Here is a 12,454-nt window from a genome sequence, read left to right on the forward strand (position 1 = left end):
GTAGGACGTTCTGAGAAGATAAATCTGTTGAGAATTTGGGCAGGTTCTTTATGCTTTATTTTCTTCTTTGTTGAGTCTCATACCTTGGTGGTGACTGTTTTATTGCATGCCATATCTGTTTGTCCCAGAGTGGGGATTGGTTTTGAAGTTTTTTGGTTTTTGACCTATGCCATAATGATGTATGTATACATGATACATTTGGGCCTGGTGGGTGATAGGTTTTTTTCATAATCTCCTTTTAAGGTCACACATCATTATTGTTTGTCTTCAGTTTCTAAGAGATTTAATGGTAAAGACATTTAATTAACTTTCCCAGCCCAGGGAAGATTGAAAGCCTGCTCCTCCTGTTTGGCTAACAGCTCTCTACTCAAAGTGCTTCTGAGAAGTCATGTTCTCTGTTTGAAATAGGGAGTGGATTTTGATGCAAACATGAGATTGGAAAAGCGGTAGAATTTTTAACTTCCTTGTGAGTTACATCTTTACCTTGTGACCTCAAGTCTGGTGATAGAATAATTAATTACTACAAATTTGTGGACATCAGACATACTGATGTTAAAGCGGTGGTAATGATGTGAGAGTGGCAGTAACACCCTAAAATTGAAATATTTGGCACTGGGGACTCTTATTTTGCCAACAAGATTCTCTTTCGGCATAGTTAATAGGTTTCCTGCATTTGCAGGCATGTTAGTGAAAGCAAGAGGCCCTCTCCTGAGGCATATTTCTCTGTGTTTGGATACTTTCAGTCCTAAATTCATTTTTAAATGATCTCTATCAGTCTGTCAAATAAGTACTTCTAATTTCTGTTTGTAAGGATATTAGGTGGTGGAGTGTAGAGGGCATATTAAAGGAATGAAATTCTGGAGTTTGTCCTATTGAAGACTTGGAAATATATTAGCATTGAAGTTAACATATGTAGGTAATAGTCCTAGAGATTTTTATTAATAATAAAAAAATTCATTTAACTATAAGAACCAGATTACACTTCAGTGTTTACCAAAAACTCCTGTATTGTATGTGATGAATGCTCTAGTGCCCAAGCTGTGGTTGAACCAACTCTGTTGCATCATCCAGTGGACTCTAGAATAAAAAGGATGCTTGTTTTGCTGATGCAGACTTAAAATTTCTTACCTCTTTGTAATCTTTCTTGAGATTCATTTTCAGTATATTATGAGAATAACATGTGGAGTTCTTATTTCATATCCTTTTTCATCTAATTGTTTCAGAATATGATAATGTGATTTTCTTGAGACCAGACTTATTTCTGTAGAAATGGCTCCCCCCCCCACCTTTATAAATAGGAATCATAGATAATTACTTCATCAGATAAACTCTGTTACTTATCATCATCTTCTAGTATATATGTTTTTAAGATTTCAGATTATAAAAGAGGGACTATACCAGAACAAGCTGGTGGACTAATACAAGGGGTACAATCTGTATAACTTGAAAAGTAATCATAGAAACCTAATACTGTGTGGCAAATGTTGTTACAATGCTATAGGTCCTAATTCAGTTGCCAGACAACCTTGAAGGAGGTAGGTGAGGGTATGTAGTTACCACTCATTATTCAAATAGTTACTTATTTTCTAGTTTATGGGTCATCAAATCTTTCTTCTTTTTCTCACACTGTTTTAATATTAGGCACTCTTTGAGAAGTCAAGAAATGGAAAAGCAAAACTTCTGAAGCTGTTGGAAAAAATACTTAAATGAGGCTAAACTGACATGTGGACATTAAATGTAATTTCTTTTTATAAAGAAATATTTGACATGATTTTAATGTTTTCTCTATTTGAATGTAGGCCTTGGATGTTTGCTTTTAAGGTTGTCCCTTCAAGAATTTTCCCTGTCGCATTTCACTGCTGCCTAGTTTCCGTATTTACAAATTGTATGGTTATGAACCTGAAGACTTTTTTCCAAGTAAATGGATGTTGACTTAACGGTTTTGTATTGTGATTTAATAAAAATTCCCAGGCTCGTCACCAGTATTTTATCCACTTTCATAAGTATAGAAAAGTAGATGATACAGATGTGAAGATGAATGTCCAGAGAAATTATCTGGCTTTATAGGAAAGTTAATAATAGATGTTGGCATGTGATTTTCCTAATTCTCTTTTCCTGAAATTATTCAAAGCTTCTAGGAGAACAGAGAACATTTAAATGGAACTTGGCTGTTGGTACCAATAAAATGTTTCTTTGGTCTTATCCTCCATGAATAGTGTTACAAATACCTGAGGTAGAAATCACATACCATGCTAATATTGACAAAGCAGAATTTCTTTGAAAATGCACATTATTGGCTTGTTTCTATTATATTCTTGTAGGCTTAGACTTTAAAATGTTCTTTTTTTTCTGGTGAGTTATTAATCTGTAAATCTGAGGTTTCTTGTTTGCATACTAAAAAAAAAATCTTTGTTTATTTCTAATAACTGAGGTTAGCTATAATTTATATTAACTATTAATAGCAATTTAATTAAATACAAGTTCTCATTCTGGCAGTTGCCAAGTAGTTCCTGTGAGTGTTCTGTGCCAAATCCTACCAGGATTCACACCAAGAGCAAATTAATATGTTGACTGTTAACATTTTTATCCACAAGTGTGCAGATTGTACTTATTTTAAATATGGTTAATTTAAGCCGATGCAGCGTCATGATTTTAAGGCAGCATGCCTCATTTCTTTTGAGTAATCCTGTATATGATATTTAAGTTTATAGTAATTGGTACAAAATATGCCATATTTTATAAACTTTATGACATCTGTAGTTTTCACATCTGTACCATATTAGTTTCATAGCTAAATACAGAAGGGAAGTAACTAGGAAAAAATTTTTCTCAGCCTCCCTTATTAAGCTCTCCCTCTATGAGTAGAGGGAGAAATATAATTACATGAAATAGAGTAACATTTTTCATTACTTATTTTTTGTAGGAATCTCCATCTGCCTCAAAACCCTGCTATCCTGAACATGAGTCTTCTCCCTCTTCACCAAAGCACCAAGATACAGTTAGTATGATAGCAGCAAGTAGAAAATATAGTCCAATTATTTCAATCAATTTCAGCAAATTAATTTTCTCTTAAGTGTAATGTTTAAATATCTCTTGGGCTTCTATAAAATTTCATTGGTCTCTCAAAAAATAACCACATAATAGGTTTAAATTAAAAATCAGATTTTATTGATTTAAAAATTCCCTGCTTTGTGCAAAATATGGTACCTTCGTGATCAACTTGTATACCATATTTATAAGGGATGAATTTATGTTTGGCTTTTGAACATAAATGTTAAAGTCCCTGGAGAATACTATCAAGTTTACACAATACCCTTTCTTCCTCAGGCCAACAGTCCAAAGGTAAGAAGCACCCTCCTCCTCATTAACGAGCTTAGATGCCCTTTTCCCCTCTAAACCGTCAGATGCATCACCCAGCCTATGCCAGGTAATATTGGCAGAACCTAACTCAACCTGAGGTTTCTCCTAAGCTTGGAAAACTGCCGGTGACTTCTCTTCAGTCTTAACGTTGGAGAAATTCTGCTTGACCTCAGTGTTTGCAGGACACCCCTCCCCAAGTCTCCCTATAATTTGCTGCTGCTCCTCTTCCCCTCCAGTGGCCCCATTTCCTTTCAGAAAGGGGGACTAAACTTCGTGTTGAGGTCTGCGAGACTGTGCCTGTCCTGGGTCCTTAGCCCCGCTGTCTCGCTGCCCTCTGGCTCTTCAGCTCCAGGGCCTTCATGTACTGAAACCCATGTCCCTCACATCTTTGTCCAGTCAACTTCTAGGTCATTCCTTAGAGCTCAGTTCAGACTCAGAATTTTATTCTAATCCTCTAGATTTGGTCAGATTTCCCTGTAGTGGATTTCCCTGGTGGCTCAGTAAAGAATCTGCCTGTAATGCAGGAGACCTGGGTTCAGTCCCTGGGTCAGGAAGATCTGGAGAAGGGAGTGGCTACCCATTCCAGTATTCTTGCCTGGGAAATTCCATGGACAGAGGAGCCTGGCTGGCAACAGTCCATGGGGTCGCAAAAAGTTGAACAGGACTGAGCGACTATCATTTTCACCTTCATACTTTCCCTGTAGTCCTCTTCATAGCATTTAAGTATATGTTATTTGATTCTGTAAAATAGAGCAACTCTTTTCATTTCTTATTTCTTGTAGGAGCTTCCAGCCCTTAGTGAATATCTTCCCCACTAGACAAAGGAAAGCTTCCTTAGAGCAGAACCAGAGTACTCAGTGCGGCAGAGTTTTGGTGTTCCAGGGAGTTTCGCTGAATGAAGAAATGAAATTTGTAAAGTTTTTTTAAAAATAAACTTTTATTGTTATTTCCTTAATTTTAAGGAATAAACTTTATTAGGATACTTCTGATTTCCTAGGGGCACAGATTTTCACAGATGGCACTTTCCTTTTACAGGCTCTTCCTCCCTTCCCTGAGCAAGTCTGGTCTTTTGATTCATCTAACATGTTGTCCGTCAGTCCTTCTGACGTTGCTCAGAAGGTTTCACTGCCTACTCTGCTCCTTGGCTTCTCTGTACCTACAGTTAATCCTGAGCTGACTTGTAGGAGGACTCTGTAGGTCCTGCCCCGACTAACCTCAGCATAACCATATCTCTTCTTTTTCTCTGAGCTCCAAGTCATTGATGGGATCGATGAAGTGAAAGTTACCTTGTGTTCCCCCATCTCCCTGCTGAGAGTTTAAACTCCAAAGGGACTCATAGGGATAGATAGGGGCTGCTTTCTCCTTTTTTATTTTACATTGTTTAACACAGTCCTGGGTATATAAACATCAAATAAAGGTAAAAGTGAATGTGATTTTAGTGCTTTTGTTAAGAATTATCATATGAACCTAAGGTACTGTTACTACAGTATGCTTAATTTATCCATCTATCTAGAAAAAGGAAAAAACCTTTTTAAACTTAAGTATGGGTACTGTATAACTTCTAAGAAGACCTTTTATAAATTATTTATATTTTGGTAAAAGGGAATTCCTAGGTAATCCTAGAAACGTGAGTTTATAAATGTCACATGTAGGTTACAAAGGACTGTTTGCAGATTATTCCCCCAGGCATTTATCCTGTCTGAAGGGTTTGCCAAGCACCCTGACTGTCCCGGACTAAGGGTCCCCTCTGATGGCCGTGGCAGGGAACTACCTCACCAGGATTCTGTTTCATTCTTTATTTTCTTGCACGTGGGAAAAAAATGAAACAACTCTGTTAATTCTGCCTAAGGCTGTTCTGTTTTCTCATAAGTGTAGAGTGTCCTTCCCTCCATCCCCTAGTTCAGCACCCTCCAACCTCACCCCACCCCGCCACCCCTCACCCTGGCCAGAGGCTTCTGTCCCCTGAATATCTTCCTCAGCCTCTGCTCCCTGTCCTCCACTTGCCTTGTTTGAACTGAGTCTTTTACCTGTCTTTCCCACTCTTACCCAATTAATATGAGCAAATATTTTCTTAGTTCTTTGAGTTAAAATCTGGTTGGGATAAAGCCTTACTGGTAAGAAAAAAGAAGCTACAAATGTAGAAATGAAACTGACACTATATTCAGTGTTAGTTACTCGGTGTCATCTTTAAATCTCTGCAAATTGCCCAGCTACCTCTCAAATCTCTCTTTTTTTAAAATTAAAACTGTATTGAAATAATAGAACTAACATACTGTACTGTTCACCCATTTAAACTGTACAGTTTGGTAGTTGTTAGTGTTAATATATTCAGATACATGTAGCTATTGTTACACTCATTTTAGAATATCTTCATCATCTCAAAAAGAAGTACTCATCTGTCATGACCCCCTCTACCGCCACACCCCATCAAGCCCCAAGCAGCCAGTAGTTACTTTCTATCTCACTAGATTTCTCTGTTCTGGTCCTTTCATATGAGTAGAGTCATATGATACGTGGTCTTTTTTTACAAGCTTTGTTCACTTGCATTTGATGTCTTCAGTCTCTTCTAATCAAAGCAGATTAAAATTTCATCCTTTAATACAGATTTTAAACATGTTCATTTTTTTCTTGTTTTCTTTCCAGTTTTCAAATACATTATTTTTCATAGTCACCTGAAGTCCTTTTTAGAAATAGGTAGTGTATACATCTTTTAAAAAATTGATAATGTTTCTCTACAGTGTGACTAGAGCATGGATTCAGTAGGATTTTGTAGGCTGATCTAAAGACCTAATCTCTATTTGTCCCAATGTGCCTATGAGAATATGCGTTTTAAAGTTCAGTTACTGAATAGTGAATACAGTTTTGAATATATAATTTGGAAACAAGCTTTGACCTTAGGTTTTCAGACAATGGTATTAAAGTGCTTTACCCACTTTGGAGCAAAGGACATTTCAACACGTTCTTTAAGAAGAGTGTTTAGTGGACACATTGTCTTAATTTTTTTCCACTGAACATGATTTAGACATTAATTTTTTTTAAATAAAACTGGTTCTTTAAACATTTTTGGAATCTAGGTGAAACTCACTTAACATAAAATTAGTCATTAACTATTTTAAGGGCTTCCCTGGTGGCTCAGAGAGTAAAGCGTCTGCCTGCAGTGTGGGAGACCCGGGTTCAATCCCTGTGTCGGGAAGATCCCCTGGAGAAGGAAATGGCAACCCACTCCAGTACTCTTGCCTGGAAAATTCCATGGACAGAGGAGCCTGGTAGGATATAGTCCATGGGGTCGTGAAGAGTCGGACACGACTGAGCGACTTCACTTTCACTTAACTATTTTAAAGTTTGTAATTCAGTGGCTTTAGTGTATTTACAACATGTGCCTAGTTTTAGGACGCTTTCATCAGGAGACCCCTACCCATCAAGCAGGCACTGTACATTTCCCCGCCCCTTCTCCCCTCCCCCCAGTAAGCTCTAGTTTGAAGATCTGTATGGATTTACCTGTCCTGGAAGTTTCATCACTGTGGTTCTTTTTCGACATTATATTCTTCCTCTTGTGTAGAAAATCTTTTTATTACATTATTATAAGATGATTAACTGAAGATAAAAGTTTTCTTGGGAGATATTGATTTTGATAGTAACAGTTCTTACCCCAAATTGGGAAATGCTTACTTTACTAAATGAATGCAAAATCAGTTACAAATTCTGGAGCCTGCAAAGTGGTTATGAACCTGTGGAAGTTTTCCCAGATTACTCAATGGAACAAATATTTTATTGTTTTCTTGCCTTATTAGGATAAGACAATCTTATTACAGTCTTTTGGTTCAACCTTAACCAATTTTGCTAGTTCTTATTAAAACATTCCTGCTTATTTTCAACTTGAAGTTTCCTTGGGAGTATCAGCATATTCAGACTAAGAAATATTCATGTGTGAGTATGGACATTTTTTAGAGGACTAAGAAATATTTGTGTGAGTACGGACAGATTTTAGAGGACTTAACAAAGTTTTTATGAAGTTATTTTAGTAAGCTACACAAACACATTGATGGACTTTGATCCTAAGTGGAGAAAAGCACACCAAATAGTATGAAATAAAAATCTGTCTAAATTCCTTCCTCCAAAGCTCACACCTGAATAGTCAAACCTGTATCCTCCTGCTCATCACTTTTATGTCAGATGCAGAACTTCAGTGTTTAAGAGCTAAAGCTTCATTTTCTCCATCACTGACCTCTTACATTTCTTTTTTAAATGCCTTCTTTTATTTATTTAATTTTATTTTTTGGCTGTGCCACACAGCATGCAGGATCTTAACTTCCTGACCAGGGATCAAACCCACACCCTGTGCAGTGGAAGAGAGGAACTGTCTGTTTGTTTGTTTTTGGCTGCGCTGGGTCTTTGTTGCTCTGCACGGGCTTCTCTAGTTGCAGCGAGCGGGAGCCTCTCGAGTTGTTGCGCCAGCCTCCCACTGTGGCGGCCTCTCTGGTTCCGGGCAGAGGGTCTGGGTGCACTGGCTCCTACCGTTGCGGCGTGCGGGGTCTTTCATTGTTGCTCTGTGGCACGTGGGCATCTTCCTGGACCAGGAATGTAACCCGTGTGCCCTGCATCGGCAGGTGAATTCTTAACCACTGGACTCAGGGAAGTCCCTCTCTTACATTTCTTAGTAATGTGATAGCACAGCTAGTTTGTTGGTTAATTTCTGACCTTTCCATCACTGACCTCCTCTTATATTTCTTTTCTTAATGCCCTCTTTAATTTTATTTTTTGGCCGCACCACACAGCTACTTTGTGGGTTAATTACTTCAATAAATATATATTGAGCCCCAGGTTGCTGCTAACCACTGTGCTGGGCGCTGTCATACAGCGATGAGCACAGCAGATCTCGTTCCAGCATACAGCCTGATGGAGGGTGAGTAAATTATATGTAATAGTGCTTTGCATTAAGTGCAACACAGTAGGCGAACTAGGGGCCGTAGTCATAGGTGGAGGAGCTCCTACTTGAGGGTTGGGGAAAGCTCCTCTAGAGAATGCCTGGTGGTCCGGTGGTTAAGACCCCATGCATCCAATGTAGGAGGGACAGATTCAGTCCCTGGTCGGGGAATTAAAATCCCACATGCCGCTTGTCGCTGTGAAAAAGTGGGGAAAAAACCCCCCAAAACAAAGAGTGTTCTTGCCGCTGAGGGATCCCCCTCTACCCAGCTGCTCAAGCTTGGGAGATTCCCAGCTCTTCCCATCCCTGTCAATGCTGTCTTCTGAATCACTCTCACATTTGGCCCCTCTTCACTCCTTCACTCTAGTATTCTTGCCTGGAGAATTCCATGGACAGAGGAGTCTGATGGGCTACAGTCCACAGGGTTGCAAAGAGTCGGACACGACTGAGCGACTTAACACTTTCACTCGCTCACAGCCACTGCCCTGGTCCAGGCCTGAGTGTCTCTTGTGGTAGTAACTAGGAATGTTCTGCCTGAGTCCATTCACCTGCGTCTGCTTCATTCTCTCCGCTGCCTCTGTTCTTACTACTTCTCCACCTCAGTACGTGGAGAGAACTTAAGGCTCTTGCAGCTGATTCTCCTTCGGCCTCTGTGGCCTCACCGGTCTGTTACCTCCACCCGCTGTGTTTCCGTCTAGCTCCTCAGTCTCTAGGAAGCTGTTCTGATTCCCTTCCTTCCTCACAGGGGGAGTTAGGTGTGCCTTTCTCACTGCACTTCTTGTTGGGGTGGTCATTGCTTTGCACCTGTACGCTTTGTGGCAGATTTTGTTCTTATGTTCACGTTGGAGTGCTTGCTCCTTAGAGCGCTAGTGTTGGGTCTTGGTCCCTGTGAGAACTTCCTGGGTACTCTGGGCCCTGCCCTTAAACGATGCCTGTACAGGCACGGTTCTGTGCAGTATCGGTCCATTCATAGCTCAGGTAAGAATCCCTGATCCAGAGTGTCTTTTCCTCCCTCAGACTCTGGCCATCTGTCACTGCTGCTGTCCCTTCCGTTTCTCTTCCTGTTTCGATGCTGGCATTTCCGTCATGTCTCTGCTTTTTCACCCACACGGTTCCAGCTTTGGCGTTTTTAGTAGGCTTACTCCTGCTCCTGTGCTTACACAACCAGGGCCCATCCTTTCAGATTAATGTTACTTAGTTTCTGGATCATTGAAAGTATTTTTCCCTCCCCTTCTCTGCTTTTGATAGTAAATCGGGAATGTTCTTAATGTCCTGTCATGTTTTTAACTGTGTAATTGATGTTTTTATTGAGAGGCAATAGAGAGTTCTTAACGAAAAGAATCAGACTTGACATATCTAAGGAAAGCCAACCTTATGCTTTGTGAAAAAAATTGCAGTAGTATGGATATTTCCCAAGTTCCCAGTGTACCAAAAGTGAATAATAGTACGGTTTGTCAGCTTTGTCTATAGATGTGATTTTTTCTTATCAGACCAGGCAAGCATTATCTTTTAGACATTAGTGAGAAAATACTCAATATTTATCTCCCGTACAAGAAAAATTTGGTTGTTTTTCCTAATTAAAGTACATTGAAAACATAGCTGAGGTATGAGTCAAATAGTTAGAAACAAATTCTGAATTGGGAGTCTTTTTTTCCCTGTGTGTGGATATTGTGTGTATGTTTGAGTTGAAATAAAATTGACTGCTTTGTCCTGTGTGTACAGTGTTCACTAATGCTGATGATTGCTATAGGCATTAACTCATTTTGATTAAATTGATTTGAATGTAGGAGGCTAGAGCAGTGAGAAGCGCTCCTTTAGTCCCACCTGGAAGGATGTTAAGATGATATTTAATTTCAGCACAGCGGCTTTTGCCTTCCTAGGGTGTGATGGTAAAGCCGCGTAACTGGTTTTTGCATCCACTAATAGATGTAGTTAGTCTAGAGTCCAGTTCACCATGTGATCATATGTTTAATGGAGCATGTAGTGAATTCTTTATGCCACATTAAGGCCAATTCTATGCAGAGTACCAGTTACTTTAATTTATTAAATACAGTCACTGCATTTGTTCCACCTGGTTATTTTTACCTCCTGACGAAGTGGGTATCTTAAATAATTTTCAGACTATACTGTTGTACAGTGACAACAAAATAAATAATTCCTTTTCTGTGATATTTATCCTTATAGCACTGTATCCCTTGCTTTGAACAGAAAGTCATAAATCACTTTTCCAGTGCTGACTTGTAGTGTTCATATGGAAGTCTAGTTTGACTTTACCTTATCGCTGCTGTTACTTGAGAAGACCAAGTGCTTAATTATAAAATAACTGAAAATAACTTTTTTTAACTGAAAATAACTTTACAGAAGTATTAGAAAATTGTATTTTTAACCTATTATACAACTAAACATATTACTACTGACTAATCTTTTCTTTTAAGCTAATATTAGAGTACCAGATCATTTTGATTCAGTTGTATGTAAGAATTTAGACCTCATTGCCTATATGAATGATGTATAAACAGTAATACCTCTGTTCCATACCATAGGGTCAAGAGAAATATGGATTATTAAATGTAACAAAAATTACTGAAAATGGAAAAAAGGTTCGGTAAGTACACAAATCATTAATGATTTTTTATCTGATTGATATAAATAAAAACTATATAAATTATATTCTAGTAGAAGTTATTAATAGTTTCAAAGCATTTCAAATGTATTTTCTAATATTATATATATATATATAAAAGATTGTTAGGAAGTGTAGCAAAAATTTTCTTTATCTTGACACGTTTCTTAGGGTAAGGTTAAATTCAGAAATGATAAGGCAGGCAGTTCTGAGCAACTATTAGCTTTATTAAAATTCTTTTTCAATAAGTAATAAATGCACATGGCAAAACACAAAGGTACATAGAATAGTCACATCCAGTCAGCAGCCATCAGTTCCCTCCCCAGAGGCAACCAGTTAGGTCTAGTGAGATGTACTGTTTTCCTCCAGAGATAGAAAATATATATATATATATATACACACACACACATATATATATATGCATAGATTACTTTTAACAATCTTTTAACAGCTTATCTTGGAGATGGTTCTGTTTCATTCCATGTACAGTTGGCACATTGTTTTTAACTTCTGCATGTTGATGGTGTTCTCAGTCGTGTCTGACTCTTTTGTGACCCTATGGACTGTAGCCTGCCAGGGCCCTCTGTCCATGGATTTGTCAGGCAAGAATACTGAATTGGGTTGCCATTTCCTTCTCCAGGGGCTCTTCCCACCCCATGGATGGAACTCTTGAATTGGCAGGCAGATTCTTTGTTTCCCCAGAGCCACCTGGGAAGCCCATAGTTATATGGCTGTATCATAGTTTATTTAATTGTTCTTTGCAAGTATATGCCTGTCTATTGGTAGACATTTAGGACTTTTACATCTTTTGCTATTACAAACAGTATTACACTCAGTGTCTTGCACAGCTCATTTTGTGAGTATGTAGATATGCCTGTAGAATAAATTTTATAGAAGTGGAGTTGCTAAGCCATATGCAGTGGTCCCATTGATACAATTCCAGATTATGCCTCAAGGTCCTCAGTCAGTCCCATTTCCAGAAGCCTGGGTTTTCTCTGCACCTTTGCCAGTTCATTATGTTGTCAGACTCTTTGATCTTTGCTACGGAGGTTAGAGAGAAATTGTATTTTTATTTGCATTTCTTTTAGTGGGGTAGAGTGTCACGAACCATATGTATTTCTTTGTTATTGAATTATCAGTTTATACTCTGACTCTCTTTCTCTTGGGTGGTTGGTTTGTTTTTTTTTTTTAATTAGTTAATTTTGGCTGCACTGGGTCTTTGTTGCTGTGTAGGCTTTCTCTAGCTGCAGCAAGAGGGAACTACTCTGGTTGCAGTGAACGAGCTTCTAATGGGAATGGCTTCTCTTACTGTGGAGCGCAGGCTCAGTAGTTGCGGCACGTGAGCTTAGTTGCTCCACTGCTGTGGAATCTCCCCAGGTCAGGGATAGAACCTGTGTCCTCTGCATTGGCAGGCAGATTTTTATCCATTGCGCCACAGGGAAAGTCCAGGTGGTTGGCTTTTTGGGTAATGAATTTAGGAAATTAACTCTTTTTAAGTTACACTTTCTCCGATTAAAAAAAAAAAAACTGTTGAAATGCTGTGGTTT

The 12,454-nt window shown here is 38.6% G+C and overlaps 1 protein-coding gene across 1 annotated transcript in view; it reads left to right on the forward strand.

Annotated features, from left to right (window-relative positions):
- Positions 1-12,454, forward strand: part of ARHGAP12 (Rho GTPase activating protein 12) — a 115,394-nt gene that overhangs the window by 76,408 nt on the left and 26,532 nt on the right. The window contains exons 7-9 of the mRNA XM_052650878.1: positions 2,924-2,998; positions 3,328-3,342; positions 10,828-10,889. Of these exons, the coding sequence (XP_052506838.1) occupies positions 2,924-2,998; positions 3,328-3,342; positions 10,828-10,889 (152 nt within the window). The remainder of the gene's footprint in view (positions 1-2,923; positions 2,999-3,327; positions 3,343-10,827; positions 10,890-12,454) is intronic.

The sequence above is a fragment of the Budorcas taxicolor genome, chromosome 13 (assembly GCF_023091745.1).
Source record: "Budorcas taxicolor isolate Tak-1 chromosome 13, Takin1.1, whole genome shotgun sequence".
In the NCBI taxonomy this organism is placed as follows: domain Eukaryota; kingdom Metazoa; phylum Chordata; class Mammalia; order Artiodactyla; family Bovidae; genus Budorcas; species Budorcas taxicolor.